Genomic DNA, 15,216 nt, shown 5'->3' with positions numbered 1-15,216 from the left:
CTGTTTGATTAGCGAATCTTGAATAGGGCCAGGTTGGATAAGCTTCTCAACTGCTTCAATGACTTGGGACAAAAAAGTCAGGAAACCACTCATGGGGACTCTAGATCAGGTTTCTGAAGAGTTCATCATATTTTGGAGATATAATGTTTTTAAGACTCTTCAGGGCAATATCTTTAACTTGGTCAAAGTAAATGACATTTCCAAATCTGGATTGTTCTTGTGGGCTCAGAAAGGTACCACGACCAATCAACGTGTCTAAAGTGATGGCGATGCATAGGAGAGGTTGTTCCTCGCCATTTGTTCTGCCTTCTCCTTGAAGGAAGCTTTCCACCCTAAATATTGTGGATGAGTTAAACATTCCTTAACTTTTTAACTAGTTAAGAAGGTTCATCCAATCAAGCACTCTGAGCTGCTTATAGCGGCTAGCTGCAAACCAAAAGTTACTCCTACAGTAGTACATAAAGATTACGCCCCAATGGGTTTGTGAGTACAGAGCTGAGCTTTTCCACAGATTTGGCTATTGATTTTCAGCACAGGATATTGTTTCATCCTGTAAACATGAATTAAAGTCCTATATCATGAATAAACACATGAGCAAATAGTCATACTCTTGTAACCAAAGAAATGTCCTTTAAAATGTCTGAGTGTCATTTTATTCTTACTAAATTGCCAAGAAAATAAGCCAACTAACGAAAGGTCCCCAGGAAAAACATGGTGTGCTCTTGGCATTCTGGTTCCAGAGCTATGGATGAGTGACATGTGGTGGCTGAGTACTTGAGCACCTCACTTCAAACCATAGGTTACCTCTGGCAAGATCAGATGCTGAATGGTCTATTTTGGAAGACGCCAAGCAGGGCACAGTAGCATGCATTTGCAAATCCCAGCTACTCAGGAGGCTGAGGCAGCAGGATGGCAAGTTTGAGACCAGCCTGGGAAACTTAGCAAAACCCTGCCTCAAAATAATTTTTTTTAAAGTGCCTGGAGATGTGGCTCAGTGGTAGAACCCTTAACTAAGCATGTGGGTGGCCCCAGGTTCAATCCCTAGTACTGCAAAAAAATTAATTAATTAATTAATTAATTAATAATAATAATAGACAAGAGAGGATCTCAGCTTTTCTCTTCAGCAAGTCATTGTCATACATAGGGGACTGTTTCAGATTTTTTAAAATTTAAGAGAAATATCCACTAGATGCAATCTGTGATCTTGGCATGGAACTTGATGTGGACAAACCAACTGTGAAGAACATTACAGGTCCAAGTGTGGAATGAGCATAAGATGATATTAGGAACTGTCATTAATTTTTTGGCTGTGATAATGTTATTTTTTCCATGTAAGAAAATGTTTCAGGCTTAACTTCTCAAGTATTTAGAGATGGAATTCCATAAAGACTGTGATTTTTTTTTTAAAACACTTTGGCATTTAAAAATGTATTTTAAAAGAACCAAAATATCACACTATTTACCTACAAATTCTACTCCTAGGAATTTTTCATAAGGAAATAATTGATAAGGAGAAAAATTGAAGAAAGATGTATGAAGATCAATAAGCATAATAGCAAAGAGTTAGAAATAATTCGAATGTCCAACAGCAGGAGAAAATTAGATTACTTAATTTAATTAACATTGAATCAATAAGCTAACAGCTTTTACAAATGGTAATTAAGAGTACTATGACAAAGTTGAAAAATTACTTATAACAGTAATTTAAAAATTCAGAATGTAAAATGGTGGGTATTATTTTCATCTCATTTACATATGGAAAACTCTGTTAAGGTGGTTGAATTATGGGCATTTTGCTTTCCATTATTCCTTAATGTAATCTTTCAGCAGAAAATTTTAAATATAAGGAAGTATATAAGATTTAATATAAGATTTAAATATAGAAAAGAATAGCTAGGGGTGCGGTTGGCTATTGAATAGATTCAATGTCTCAGGCTTCCACCTTCCTTCTTTAGGACATGTTGGAGCCCCTGGAGATCAAGGCCTGCCTGGAGTTCAAGGACGGAAAGGACCACCAGGAAAGCCAGGCCTGCCTGGCTCTTTGGGACCACCAGGGTGTCCAGGTACTTTGAAAGGGAAACTTCCTGAGCGCTCCTTATCTCTTGGAGTCAGTCTTCACATACCTTAGGGATTGTTATTCATTTTTTGCATGTGGCTCTTCTGATTCCCAGTCTGAGCTTCTAGACAGGCCACTAAAACTCACCTACTGCTCACCTATGAGGTCGGTCCTTCTAATTGGGTCACTGGGAGTAACCAAGACCACAGCATGGCACCCATACTGGGGTGGTCTGACAAAGGCAGCTCCTTTCCCACTCTCCTCCTTCCACCTGCCACTCACAATGCTGTCCCCGCCCCCTGTTTTGGACCCAAGGCAAACACCACATTTACAGCCCAGCGTTTTAATAATCCATTTCCTGTCAGTTCAGGGGAAAGGGGGCAAGTTTAAAATCATAAATGGTAACTTCAGTCATCTTGAAGTGTATCTTCTCCTTCTAAGTTGTTAATTTTTCTCCTTAGAGTTCAGATATCTTGGAAGGAAACTTAGGAAAATATTCCTGGCTACCCAGGAATTAAAAATGTAGATGATTCCCTGTCATCATACATCATCGGGGTGTCTGCAGAACTTCCCTTTTGTCCTCAGGTGATCAGGGGATGCCTGGGCAGAAGGGCCATCCAGGAGAAAGGGGAGAGCCTGGGTCCACAGGTCTCCGGGGGGATCCAGGGCTACCAGGACCTCCAGGAATAAAAGGTAAGTCAAAATATGCCCAGCCCATCAGACAGATCCAGCCCAACAACAGCAGATTCATAGCTCTTCTTCCCCTGGGGCCTGAGGCAGTACCCGTCTTGACCTTGACCTGCCTCCACCAGGGCATGTCCACAGCAGGGTACAGCCATCTCACTTCTAGGCATCCACCCAGTGTTTTTCACTATGGTCAGTCTACCCTTTTATTCTTACCACGGGACAGTTGAGCTCCTGTTATGCTCTTGATATTGTGTTGGATGCTGGGCCTGCAGTTTTGAGGACCTTGCTACTAGGTTCAAGTTTCAGCCTCCATGGGACTTGTTATCTAGTAGAAGAGGCTGACATTAAAAATATGTGTAAATAGATATATATTTGCCAATTGTGATAAGGGGAGGGAGGAAAAGACTAAGGTGTTATGGAAAAAGAGTAACCAGTACTCATTATCTTTGTTAGATAAAGAAAAATTGTTCCTGGTGGAAATATTTGGCCTTTTAAAGTAATAGAGGACCAGTGCAAATCTGTAAATAATATACAATAATATAATGTATTGTTATTAACAGATCTTCATGACTGCTCACTTATCCATGAAGCTTCTCTTTTTGAGGTCATTTCTTTTATTTAAGAAAAGGCGCTTTTCCATATGTACTTCATGCACACCTTTAGTGTTGTGTCCATTACAACGCTAAATATACATTGTGTCCATTTGTTTGCTTAGAGGCTTTTCTTACCAAATAGATGATTTTTTAAAAGCAAGACCTTTTTTTTTTATATATATATTCTTGGTATCCAGTAGAGACCTATTTAAAAAAAAGTATTTGGTTGGCAGTTTGAGTAAACAAAGAGACAAACCCAAGACTGTGCCCCTGAGTTAGTAGCAGTGAGGTTGAAGGTCAGAGCTTTACCTGCTGACTTCCTGCGGGGAAGCTTTGGGTCTCCTCCTGCCTTCTGCTCACTGACTCACATGTACACTGAATATTAGTGAAGTAGAAAGGGCCTCCTCTCAGGAAAGTGGACACCACCGGTTCTAGGATTAACCATTTTATTGTTTCGAAAATCCAAATTCTGTTCTTCCATCTTTTCTCCTCTTCATTTATGGAATAGCTTCCAAATAATTCCAAATTTTCAGCGAGTGGTCGTGTGGTGTGTATTCCCTGGGGCAAGACTGCACAAGGAAGCTGTTTTGATGCATTGGTACAAGTTGTGTATTTCTACACGGCAAAATAAATTGACAAGGAAGGCTCCTGGTCACTGGACAACTTGACACTCTTCTGCCTCTTCGTTGACGTTTTCAGTAATGGGAGGTCCAGAGATTGGTGACGAATTTAGGGTTTCAAACAAAATGATAATACTGTTTATTAATTTATTCTAATTTGTTATACATGACACAGAATGCATTTCATTTCATAGTACACAAATGGAGGACCATTTCTAATTTCTCTGGTGGTACACAAGGTAGAGTCCCACCATTCATGTCTTCATACATGTACTTGGGGTAATCATGTCCATCTGATTTCACCATCTTTCCTACCTCATGCCCCCTCCCGTCCCCTATAGCCCTTATGGGGTATTCCTTGATTATTTTTGTGTTTATGTCTGTAAAGAAGTTGGTAAAAAAAAAAAAAAGAAAGAAAGAAAACACTTCCCATTATTAACCACTTCTACCAAATTCCCACTCCTTCCTATTCTCATAATATATACCCAGTGTCACCAAAATGACAAGACTCATGCTACTGTTGTTGATTCTTTTTTACCTTGATTTAGTTTGCATTTATCACACAACTTCAACATGACATGTCACTAAAAGACTAATAGCTGATGAATTGATCCATAACAAATCTTCATGAGAAGTAATCTCTGATTGCATCGTAAATCGGTGAGTCTGTGAGAGGAGATAGTGAGGGGGGTGACGGAGCAGCTGCAGTGGTGCTTCCTGGCCATGTAGTGACACTGTTTCACTGCTGACCGCCCAGGGAACCTTCATCTAAACAAAACAAAGCAGTGAAATACATTCCTAAAGGTTAGAACAGCTACAGTGCAAACCCACAGTTGCAGTCGATCACGCTGATATCAAAATGAACCACACTCCGGCAGAAACACTTTGAACTGAGAAACTAAATATTTGAAGTATGTTCTAAATAAGTCAGGGGGACTGATTATCTTGTTTGAACAAACCAGCTGCTGAACTCAAAGTTGTTTGCTCTGCTAGAACAGGCCATATGGATTTGGAGTCCTGCTTGTGTTCAATCAGATTTAAACTTTAACTTAAGCATATGCTAAAAGTGGCTTGATTCCGAGATTTAAATTTTTGAGTACATATTCCCTCTAAAACACCCCATTCTGGGATGGGGTATGAATGTAAAGTTGTCATGATGGAAACCTAAAGAGAATTATTTGTAGACTAACAGCATTATAAAGAGTGTGGATTGGGTATTCTGGCTTGTGGAAAGTAAATGCATTTCACTTTTAAAAAGCACTCTGAAGTGTCCTTTGTCAGGAAAGCAAGACTATGTGCCTTGGGGTAGAAATGTCCCTCCTTTTTACAGCTAGATTGTTACCCTCCTGCCCACCCCTGCAGCACTCACCACACCGATGTCATTGCCTGTTTGTTCTGTCATAACAGGTATTATTTCTCTCTTGCTTCCCACCTTCCCATAAGTATGTCATGAGACACATTTGGTTGCTGAAGCTCGGTGTAGGAAACCTTATCTGGGCCCTCAGAAGACATTCCTACATTTGATGAATTTCTTTAATTTTTTTTTAAAAAAAATCTCATTGCAGTATTATTTTTGATAAGAGTATTCAAGTTTCTTCAGTCATTACTCATAGTCATGAAATCCCCTCCTTCCCATCAGCTGGGTGACCAGCTCTCCCTTTGTGCCTGGGATTGGAGGGTTATGTTAGGCTGAGGAACGTCTGGTACGACCCTGAGGAAAGTCCCAGGCTAGCAGGGAAACACTGGACACCCATTAGAAATGTAAACCAGTAGAAGGCTCCTGGGGTGCTGACTTTTCAGGCTTGAGAACAAAAATATATCCTGAGAGTGGGAATCCAGTCACAAAGAGGGGGCTGGCTAGGACAGATGGGTGGCCAACTGTGCTAGAGCGGAGATGAGATTTGAGATTTACTGGCTAGAGGAAGAGCACCCTGTATAGTGAGTGCAGCTCAATGCAGCCTTAAATGATGGCTGTTAAGCAGAAGGACGGGAGGATCAGAGAGGTGAATAAAAATTCCTCATTACCCAGGAATGTGCTTTGTTAGCCTAATTGCCTCTCATCTGCACTGTATATATTTTATGCATGAACAACTTTCTGATTTAGAGATGGGATTGATAAAAAGCTTTCAGTCAAAAGGAAAAATTACCCTTAAAACCCTACCCAGATGTAGCTGCATTCAATTTAGAAAGATAACATTAGGTCAGATAAGGGTCGGCCAGTTCAACAATGGCAAGGGGCTGGGCTGTGACAAGGCTGGATCTGGATGTGTTGATGTGACAATGGAGAGTTGGCAGAGGCTGGGACATTCCACCCTTAGCCAAGTCCCCCAAGCCATCAATCTCAGTGGCAAAAGCTGGAGATCAAAACGCATGGAAATAGCAAAGTGGTCTCAAAAAATTTACTATCATTTCAGATAGATTGCAATAAATATCCAGATTTGGCGGATGAAGAAGGTCATTGTGTTCTTTTGGTGCAAACTTGAAATATTGGCTCATAAAACAGGAAAGAGGATTGGAAAATAAACTAAGCCAGAGCTGGTTAAAAATGGTTAGGAATAAGAGATCCAGGGAAAATAAAGATGCATTCCCATTTTTTCGGTGCAAGAGAATATAACTCACTTGAAGCCATCTAACGTTGATATCTTAAAAAGAGAAAAACAACTGTCTGTTTCAAGTACTGGGATAAATAGAAAGGAGGGGCTAACTCTGCCACTCTCAGGTAAGAAGTCCTCAGAGGGAGGGCCTGCTTTAATGGACAGATAATCATCAGCACTCAACTTATGTACGTACAAATGGATTCCTCCAGGATCTCCAAATCATACGTATCCTATAAATGTATCAAAGAAAGAAGTGACAAGCAAATAGAAAGTCTAGGCCACCTTTTAAAAATATGGTTACTCTCACCTGTTTAATCCCTTGACCTCCTTGGTCCACATTTTCTCATTAATGCAGTCATTCAACAAACACTTATGAACACCTACTGTGTGCCAGAAAATATACTAAGTGTGGGGGCAGAAAGACTAACAGGACCTGGCCTTACACCCTGATTGACCCTTAGGTGGGGAGACAGTCCTCCAGCACTGCACAGGTGTAGTTGATCAGGGTACCCCATGTAGGTTCACAGGTGGAGGCGACGGTGCTTGCTGTATGTTCAGTTATATAAACTGAGGGGTGTGATTGTCCAAAATTTGAGAGATGGGTCCCTATACTAAGTGAATGGCTGGTTCTATGTGGAGTTGCTTAGTATTGGGTGAGAAAGAACGGGATGGGGAGAAAATGGATGGAAGCTCCACCAATGGAATAGGCAGGTGACCAGATGTGGCCAGGCCCTGAGAAGCCTGGAGATCTTCCCAGTCATCAGTGGGGTGAGACATGAGGGATAGCATTCGGCGGGGCTCAGCCCTGGGGAAGTGCTCTGTGGTGCTGGTCACTTGCCCTTCCTCTCACTTTTCTTCTCCATCCTTTCTGCCCTTTCTTCTTCCTCTTCCACCTCTATGCTGGGCAATTAGGAAACTTGCATTTGAAAAGATACCCATCTGGGGGAGGTCAAACACACTCAAACTGTGTTAGTGGAAAATCTTAAGGAAAATGTGTCCACTGGAAGCGCTCAGTGATGGCCGAAGGGAAGCTTGGCTGGTAGATTCTGCTGTGAGGACTGTACGGATGCCCGATAGAAGGTTCTCTGGGATAACATCTAATTACAGAGCCTGGAGATTTTGATGATCATCATGAAATAAATTTGGTGGTTGTAAAAAGGAGTCAGAATGGTTTTGAAAGAACTAGTTGCAAAAAAAAAGCTACAGACAAATCTGACCTGCAGGCCTGTTGTTCCAGAGCAGCAATGCTTAAAATAAAGCCAGGGAGGACACATATGCCCCATTGTCCCACAGTGGCCAGATGCCCTGTTGACTGATAGCATGACTGGGCAGGAGGACCTTCGGATCCTGGTTGGAAAGGCCAAGCCCTGGAAGTAGGAGGCATGTATTGGCTCCCATCCAGTCTCTTTCCTCCTTTAGAATGATTTTGTTGTCATTAACTCAAAGATTACTTCCTACACCAAGAGCCAGTAATTCTGGGCTGCAGCTGATCATGATACGGTTATAACCCGACAGGGTGCCTTACAACCAAGGAAACATGTTAAGCTGTTGTGCTACAAATCTGCAAATGAATGTGTTGAGTAACCATCGCCCGGAGGAGTCCTACCCTGATAATGACCTCCAGAGTGTGAGATGTCCACCTTGCTCTCTGGCATGCCCTCTGTTGGGCAGTGTTGGGGCAGTGACTAAGGTTGGTATTAGGGGCTGCTCTTGCCTTCCGTACACAGGGCTGGTGTGTTTTTCAGGTCCTTCGGGGTCTCCTGGCCTGGACGGCTTGCATGGTTTGAAGGGTCAGAAAGGAAGCAAAGGTACCTCAGGTAAGATTAAAAAGCCATCTTCAGGAAACCGAGCTTCTGTGGTGGCCTTGAGATTAGGTGGAACCCCCCTGGGTAGTTTCTCACTCCACAAGATTTAGGAGTAAAACTGAAAATCTGTCATAGCTGAGAGAGACACAGTATGAGAGCTATTTCTAGTGCTGAGGATGACATATAAAAGGACATTTAAGAAAATCTACTTAAGAAAGGAGGTTAGTAATGCCTTGTGTTGGTCTTATTTTGTCTCTCCACTAAAAATAACTGCCTACATGGGGCTGATTGCAAAGTACTGTGAATAACAAACAAAGTCTGGGCTTTTTAAAAAAATTATATAATTTTAACTACAGCAGTGTCTCATACAGCCATGTGGATCTAATTAGCACTTTTAACATTCCTTTACTGCCATGACTAAAACAAAGAATCAAACAAACAAAAAGCATTACCTGAACTATTTGCTGTTGTTCTGGATATCACAGAGAGGCTGATCTTCAACAGCTGTGTTTTAGATTGTTCCTCTCATATCATACACATTGGTTGTGTCAGTTTGTCAGAAAAGAAGTATAATTGAAACTGTAACTCAGCATGTAGATTTGAGAGACTATGGGGAAAGGTGACTTGTGCTGCTAGGTGTTTTGGAGAGACAACACCTTTATTAATTGTGAACATTGAAAAGTAGTTTACGGGCACGGTTGTGGCTCAATAGTAGAGTACTTACCTAGCATGTGTGAGGCACTGGATTTGATTCTCCGCATTGCATATAAATAAATAAAATAAAGGTTCACCAACAATTAAAAATATATTTAAATAACCCTGAGGATCACCTTCCCTTTCCCTGCAGTTTCCCTTCTCTCTCCCTTTCCCTCCCCCCTCTCATCCCTATTTAATGTTAATCTTCTTCTCCTGCTCTTCGTCCCTACTCTGTCCTTAGTTACTCCCCTTATATCAAAGAAGTCATTTGGCATTTATTTTTTAAGGATTGGCTAGCTTCACTTAGCATAATCTGCTCTAATGCCATCCATTTCCCTCCAAATTCTATGATTTTGTCGTTATATAAAATTACATACAAGAGGAAGTGAGGGGTAAGGGTAGAAGTACACAAGTGGAATAAATGTTTTACAGTAGAGGTGGTCGAGAGAGAAGAGGGGAGGGGAGGGGAGGGGTGGGGGGATAGTAGATGATAGGTTAGAGAGCAGAATTCATCAGACACTAGAATGGCAATGTGTAAATCAATGGAAATGTAACTGATGTAACCGATGTGATTCAGCAATCTGTATACGGGGTAATAATGCAAGTTCATAACCCTTCTGAATCAAATTGTGAAACATGATATATTAAGAAAGATGTAATGTTTTGAACGACCAACAATAAAAAAAAATGGAAAAAAATATATATATTTAAAAACAGAGAAGAAAAAGTAATTTATGCCACGTAGGGTTAATTTAGTGGCTCTTCTAAATAGCCTGATTAGGTCTGTGTCTCTTCCAGGAAACCAGTGATGTGCTCCCTTCTCACTGAGAAGCTCCATTCTACCATAGTTCTCATTAGATGTTGCCTTCCACTCAAATTTCAAAGAAGTTTATCCATATTTATTTATTTTAGTTGTCAATGGATCTTTATTTTATTTATTTATATGTGGTGCTGAGAATTGAACCCAGTGCCTCACACATGCTAAGCAAGCACTCTACCACTGAGATAAAACCCCAGCCCCATCATTATTTATTATTGCACCTCATTTGGTTTTGCTTTGTCCTTTGTAAAGGTTGGAAGGTTAGTATTCTCACTCACCTATTAATTTTTTTTTTAATCTGGGAAATAACCATAAAAGAAATCAAATTTGTGGTTGACCAGTGTGTTGGGTCATTAGAGAAAATGATGATCCAGGTCACCATTTAGAAGTACCCTTGCAGCCAGAGGTTGGTCTCTGCAGAACCAGCCACTTTGGGGAAGTGGTCCCTTGTCAAGTACCATAACAAGGACAAGTAAGATCAGGACATACTCACGCTGTTTTCCCTATTAAGGTTTACATGAAATGGGCCCACCCGGTCCAGTGGGACTCCCTGGGCTGAAAGGGGAGACAGGAGACCCTGGAAGCCCAGGAATTTCTCCTCCTGGCCTTTTTGGTGAAAAAGGTCCCCCAGGTCCCCCAGGTAAGAAGCAGCATGTTTTGGTCCCTTTTTAAGTCATTCATTCAAAAACCTTTCAAATACAATGAGGCTAATGTGTAAACATGTGCTTACGCAGGGAGACCCGGACCACCTGGTCCAGCAGGCGTTCCAGGAAGACCTCCTAAGGGTGACATTCCTGACCCAGGTCCACCTGGAGATCAGGGACCTCCTGGCCCTGATGGTGCAAGAGGTATGACAGCATCATGGTGAAGGATGGGAATTCTCCCTTTATTAGATGCAACCAGCTCAGCAGGGCTCTAAGATGAGAGAGTGGCAGAGCAGAAGCACCTAGGCACTCCGATCAATGGGACCTAGTTGGGTGGGATTGTGGATATTGGACTTATTCAGGCCCAGAATGTAGTCCCTTCACTCTTCTGTGTCAGTCCTATCAGGCACCTCTGCCCAGGCACAAACTGATGCAGAGTAAGCATTTCTCATTACTAGCATGATGCTGCCCATGAGTCTTCAGAAGTGCCCAGTAGGAGGGAAATACTTACTCCTTGTTGGTTTCTACCACCTGTCCCCTGGCCCAGAGTGGCAGGACCCCGGCCTCTTGTACACCCAGAAATGTTTCCTTATGGGCATCTAACAGTGCATATTGTTCCTCTCGCCATTTAATAGAGATGAGCTCCGGCAGTGTAAGCCTTTGGAAGTTATTATTAACTGACAAAGTTGGTTGGCCCAGTTTCATGGCTTGCCCAGGCCGACGGCCACATTCATACTCCCTGCTAGAGCTATTCTACACACAGATCCACCATCTTGGAATCTTTAGGATTTAGTGAAGGTAGAACTGTGTGCTGATAAAAATAAAACCAAGAAAAACTGCTAAGAAATATAGAAACAAAGTGGAGAAAGAATTTGGGTTGATTTTTTTTTCCTATTTGCAGACATTAATTTTCAAATAGGATTATAATTTGAATATTCCTTTTGTATCAATTGATGTGATATTTTGTCAAAAGCCTATCTATTCACCTGTCCATCCATCCATCCATCCATCCATCCATACACCTACTCACCAATTCTTCCATCCATCCATCCATTCAATTAAAGTAGTGAGGTAATAATACAAAGTCCATAAAATGATATTTCCAAAAGGAATGTCCTTGAAAGGGAAGAAGATTTTGCTTAGATTCATTTTGTCTGACAGTTACTAACCCATTATCTACACCATTTCTCAGCTTGGGTTCCAAGAGACACAATTTGCATTTCATTTCTGACAAAATATTGACTTTCTTATTCTTCTAACCCCCTATATCCCTTGCTTGCAGATCATGAGATTACTTTTCTTAAGTTTTCAGGTAGCCACCTTTGTCTTTGAAACATTTTTGCCTTCTTCCTGTGGTCAGGAGCACCCGGGCCTCCAGGGCCTCCTGGGAGTGTTGACTGCCTGAGAGGGGAACCAGGTGACTGTGGACTGCCGGGGCCACCGGGGCCACCAGGTCCCCCAGGCCCTCCAGGGTGCCAGGGTGTTCCAGGATGTGATGGAAAAGACGGCCAAAAAGGTATGAATACAAGCTGTTCCTTAAGTGGTATGTGAAGGGTTTCCATCTCTTACTCTTGTGGGTCTGGGGTATCATCCTTCCATGGTGTCATTCCTATTTCTTGTAGAAACAGGGAGTATATTTCAAAAATGTCCTTACTTCCCCCAAAAGTCTCCAAGTTTGGGTACAATTTGGACATGTAAAAATAAAAAATACAAGTTTCTCTTTAGTCACTCCTAGACCATAACCAAGCAATGGGAATATAATGTAAGTCACATGCATAATTTAAAGTATTTATAATCATGAATTCAGTATGAAATTATCAATGAGATAACACAGCTGAATGTGCAAACCTAGTTATTTTCTGCATGAAGCTGCTGTTCCTGCCTTTGAAGTCTGTTGTGTATTTTACACATTTAGCACAACCCAGTTTGGACTGGCCATATTTCAAATGCTCAGCAGACAGCACCTATATGTGCTTTTATGAAAATTTCAGAGAACTACTAAGTTCATAGAACTTTTTTGGTTGAAAAAGGACCACTAATGATTATACATTTTAACTCCTTTATTGCATAAATAATGAAGCCTGGTATCAGAAGAGCATCTACTCATGTTGGCCAAGGGACCCGATAGTTGCACCTTGCCTTATTTCTGACACAAATGTGAAGCATGGCAAAGATTAGGGCAGAGGGGAGATCAAAACCACCATGAGGGTAGTGCAAATGGCACCTGTGAAATTGTGCAGTGCACATCCATACAGCAACCCTCTTCATCTGTATTAACAATAAAATCAATTTCAGACGATGTGGCTCTTATCTGCAAGTGTGTGGGTTTCCAATTATTGGACATCAGAATTGGACAGACATGTTCTAATCATGCAGAAGAAAGAGGACGGGGGGCTGGCTGACACTCTTCTTCCCCAGCTATTACTCTGCAGAATGAATCTCCACCTGGACATAAACTCTAGGCCCAGGGAAACAGCAGGCCACGTAAATCATGGTGACCAGCCCAAGGATCTGCAGGGAATTAGGAGTATTGGTGGAAGCAGCAAGTGTGCTTCTTCACTTCCTTCCCAGAGGGCAGGGGGCAGACAGAGCTCTATTGTGAAGACCAGGGACTCCTTCAGTTCACCTTTAACCACGTGTGCAGCGGGAAATATTCCGTTTCATCAGCACGTATTAGACACCACAGGAATGCAGCGGTCACAGATTTAAACAGCCCACTTTCATTCAGTGCTGCGTCCCAATGGAGGACGGACATTCACACCTCCATAATCAGGCTCAGTGCTCTGAACCAGGAGCCCAGAGGGAACTGCTGAGCTTTGGCTGGGATTCCAGAGAGGGCCTCGAGGAGGAGATGGGGCCTGGCCTGAAATCTAAGAAACAGGAGGACTTGATGGAAGGGGAAGAATTGAGCCGTTGGAGGTTCCAGAATTAAGAAAGTGTCAAGAGGGAGATAGGACCCCCAGCTGGGCCACCTGGCTCCTCCACATCAAACCTCTTTCCTTTTTCCCCCGGGGTTCAATCGTCGGACTGACACCAGGTGAAGTTCAGGGTCACGGGCTTCTCATTCTCCTTCAGTTTCATCTTGGTCGTGGACATGTCCTCCTCCATCCTTCTCACTGACCACTGTGTTCCCTTCAGACAGGCAGCTCCTGGCTGCCCTGTGGACAGACTCGAGGCTGATCTCTACTCTGGGACCCTTTCTTGGAGTGGGTGTCTAAAGTCAATCAAATGTCATTGTCTTCATAGCGCTTCATTCCAGCGCCCTCATTTTTACATTTGTTTTAGGACCAATGGGGTTTCCAGGGCCTCCAGGGCCACCTGGTCTTCTGGGGCCACCTGGAGAGAAGGGTTTACCTGGACCTCCAGGTAGAAAAGGGCCCACAGGTCCTCCAGGTAAGCTTCTCATGCATGGCCATCCCTTGAGCAACCTAAACTGTACTGACAGTCATCACTCGGAAAGTAGTTGACTATTCTGAAATTAAGCCCTTCTGATATAAAAAATACGCCATTCTCAGGCTGTATCATGAAGACTCGTGTTTGATAGACTAATCCTTTTAATCAAAATGAGTGAGTTCAAAAATTAAGAGATGCTGTTATATACACTATTTCTAAGCAAACATATGCTCCTTCTCACAAAAGGCAAAGATGGATTTGATCACTGTTTGTTGGTATTGTATATTCACTACCTTTCCATGAATTTCCATGGGTTTCACCCGGTGTTCCATTTAACTACTTCCTATAAAGTGCATTAGTTCCTTTGAAGGTTAAAGGCTATTTAATTTAACTCTATAGAGTGAAACAGATGTGTGCCTGTGAAGCTGGCAGGAGTAATGTCTTTCAAGAGTCTGGGTCAAGATCAAGCAACGTAGTGGTAACTCATAATATTCTTCAGTCTCCGAAAAAGGCACTCTAGAGAACAGATAAAGGGCATCTTAGTACAAAGATGGTGAACTTGCACTTGGTTTATTTTTATATTCCCTTTCTGTGCATAGCCTAGGAAATTTGGCAAATTAGTACAGAATTTTCAAAAGGTTTTTAAATGGAGAGAATTCCTATCCACATTAATTCAGGGCACACTTGCCGTAAGAAATCAACCAGAATTTTATATTTCTCCAGAGAGTTGCATTTCAAGTCTTTCTAGAGATGAAAACTCCATTAGTACAGAATCATAGCTATTCCTGTCAGTCACATTGATGTGGACATTTTCATGTAAATAAGGTGCTGTCACTCTGCTTGTCATTGATGCTGTCCCAAATTATTATTTATGTTCTCAAACAATCTTTGTCATTTTTGTCCTAATTCACAAATTTAAAATCTCTTTCCACCATGTGAAAACCTTCGCGCGGCCTCGTTTTGGGCTTCGAATCCCTCCAGGTCCCAGAGGTAAGCACGGCTGTGCAATTGATCATTTCTCCTCAGTCTGCTTTCTCTGTCATTTTGCTGTCTTTGTGAAATAAGCCGATCCATTGTTATGGAGGGGTGCTGTAACTCTGTCAGGGTTCAAAGCTTTGCTTCCCTGTTGCAGACGTAGTGACCGCGTATGAGAGCATCCTAATGTCTCTAGCCCTGTGGTGGCCAAGGCATGTCACATGTATTGTTTTCCACGGGGCACCAAGTTTGAGTGCTCCCACCCTCAAATTCCAAAGCACGTGCTCATGTAAGTTCCTTTTCTGGATTTTACAATATAAATGTACAGAA

At 42.1% G+C, this 15,216-nt stretch overlaps 1 protein-coding gene across 10 annotated transcripts in view; it reads left to right on the top strand.

Annotated features, from left to right (window-relative positions):
- Col4a4 (collagen type IV alpha 4 chain) overlaps window positions 1-15,216 on the top strand; it is a 128,821-nt gene that overhangs the window by 95,485 nt on the left and 18,120 nt on the right. For all 10 annotated transcript variants that reach the window (XM_078018111.1, XM_040267926.2, XM_078018109.1 and 7 more), the window contains 8 exons: window positions 1,956-2,063; window positions 2,642-2,749; window positions 8,299-8,370; window positions 10,386-10,514; window positions 10,609-10,722; window positions 11,879-12,034; window positions 13,804-13,911; window positions 14,893-14,901. In XM_078018111.1, the coding sequence (XP_077874237.1) occupies window positions 1,956-2,063; window positions 2,642-2,749; window positions 8,299-8,370; window positions 10,386-10,514; window positions 10,609-10,722; window positions 11,879-12,034; window positions 13,804-13,911; window positions 14,893-14,901 (804 nt within the window). The remainder of the gene's footprint in view (window positions 1-1,955; window positions 2,064-2,641; window positions 2,750-8,298; window positions 8,371-10,385; window positions 10,515-10,608; window positions 10,723-11,878; window positions 12,035-13,803; window positions 13,912-14,892; window positions 14,902-15,216) is intronic.

This window comes from Ictidomys tridecemlineatus, chromosome 7 (assembly GCF_052094955.1).
Source record: "Ictidomys tridecemlineatus isolate mIctTri1 chromosome 7, mIctTri1.hap1, whole genome shotgun sequence".
NCBI lineage: Eukaryota > Metazoa > Chordata > Mammalia > Rodentia > Sciuridae > Ictidomys > Ictidomys tridecemlineatus.
The sequence above is the reverse complement of the archived record's forward strand: the minus strand, read 5'-3'. Positions and strand labels throughout refer to the sequence as shown.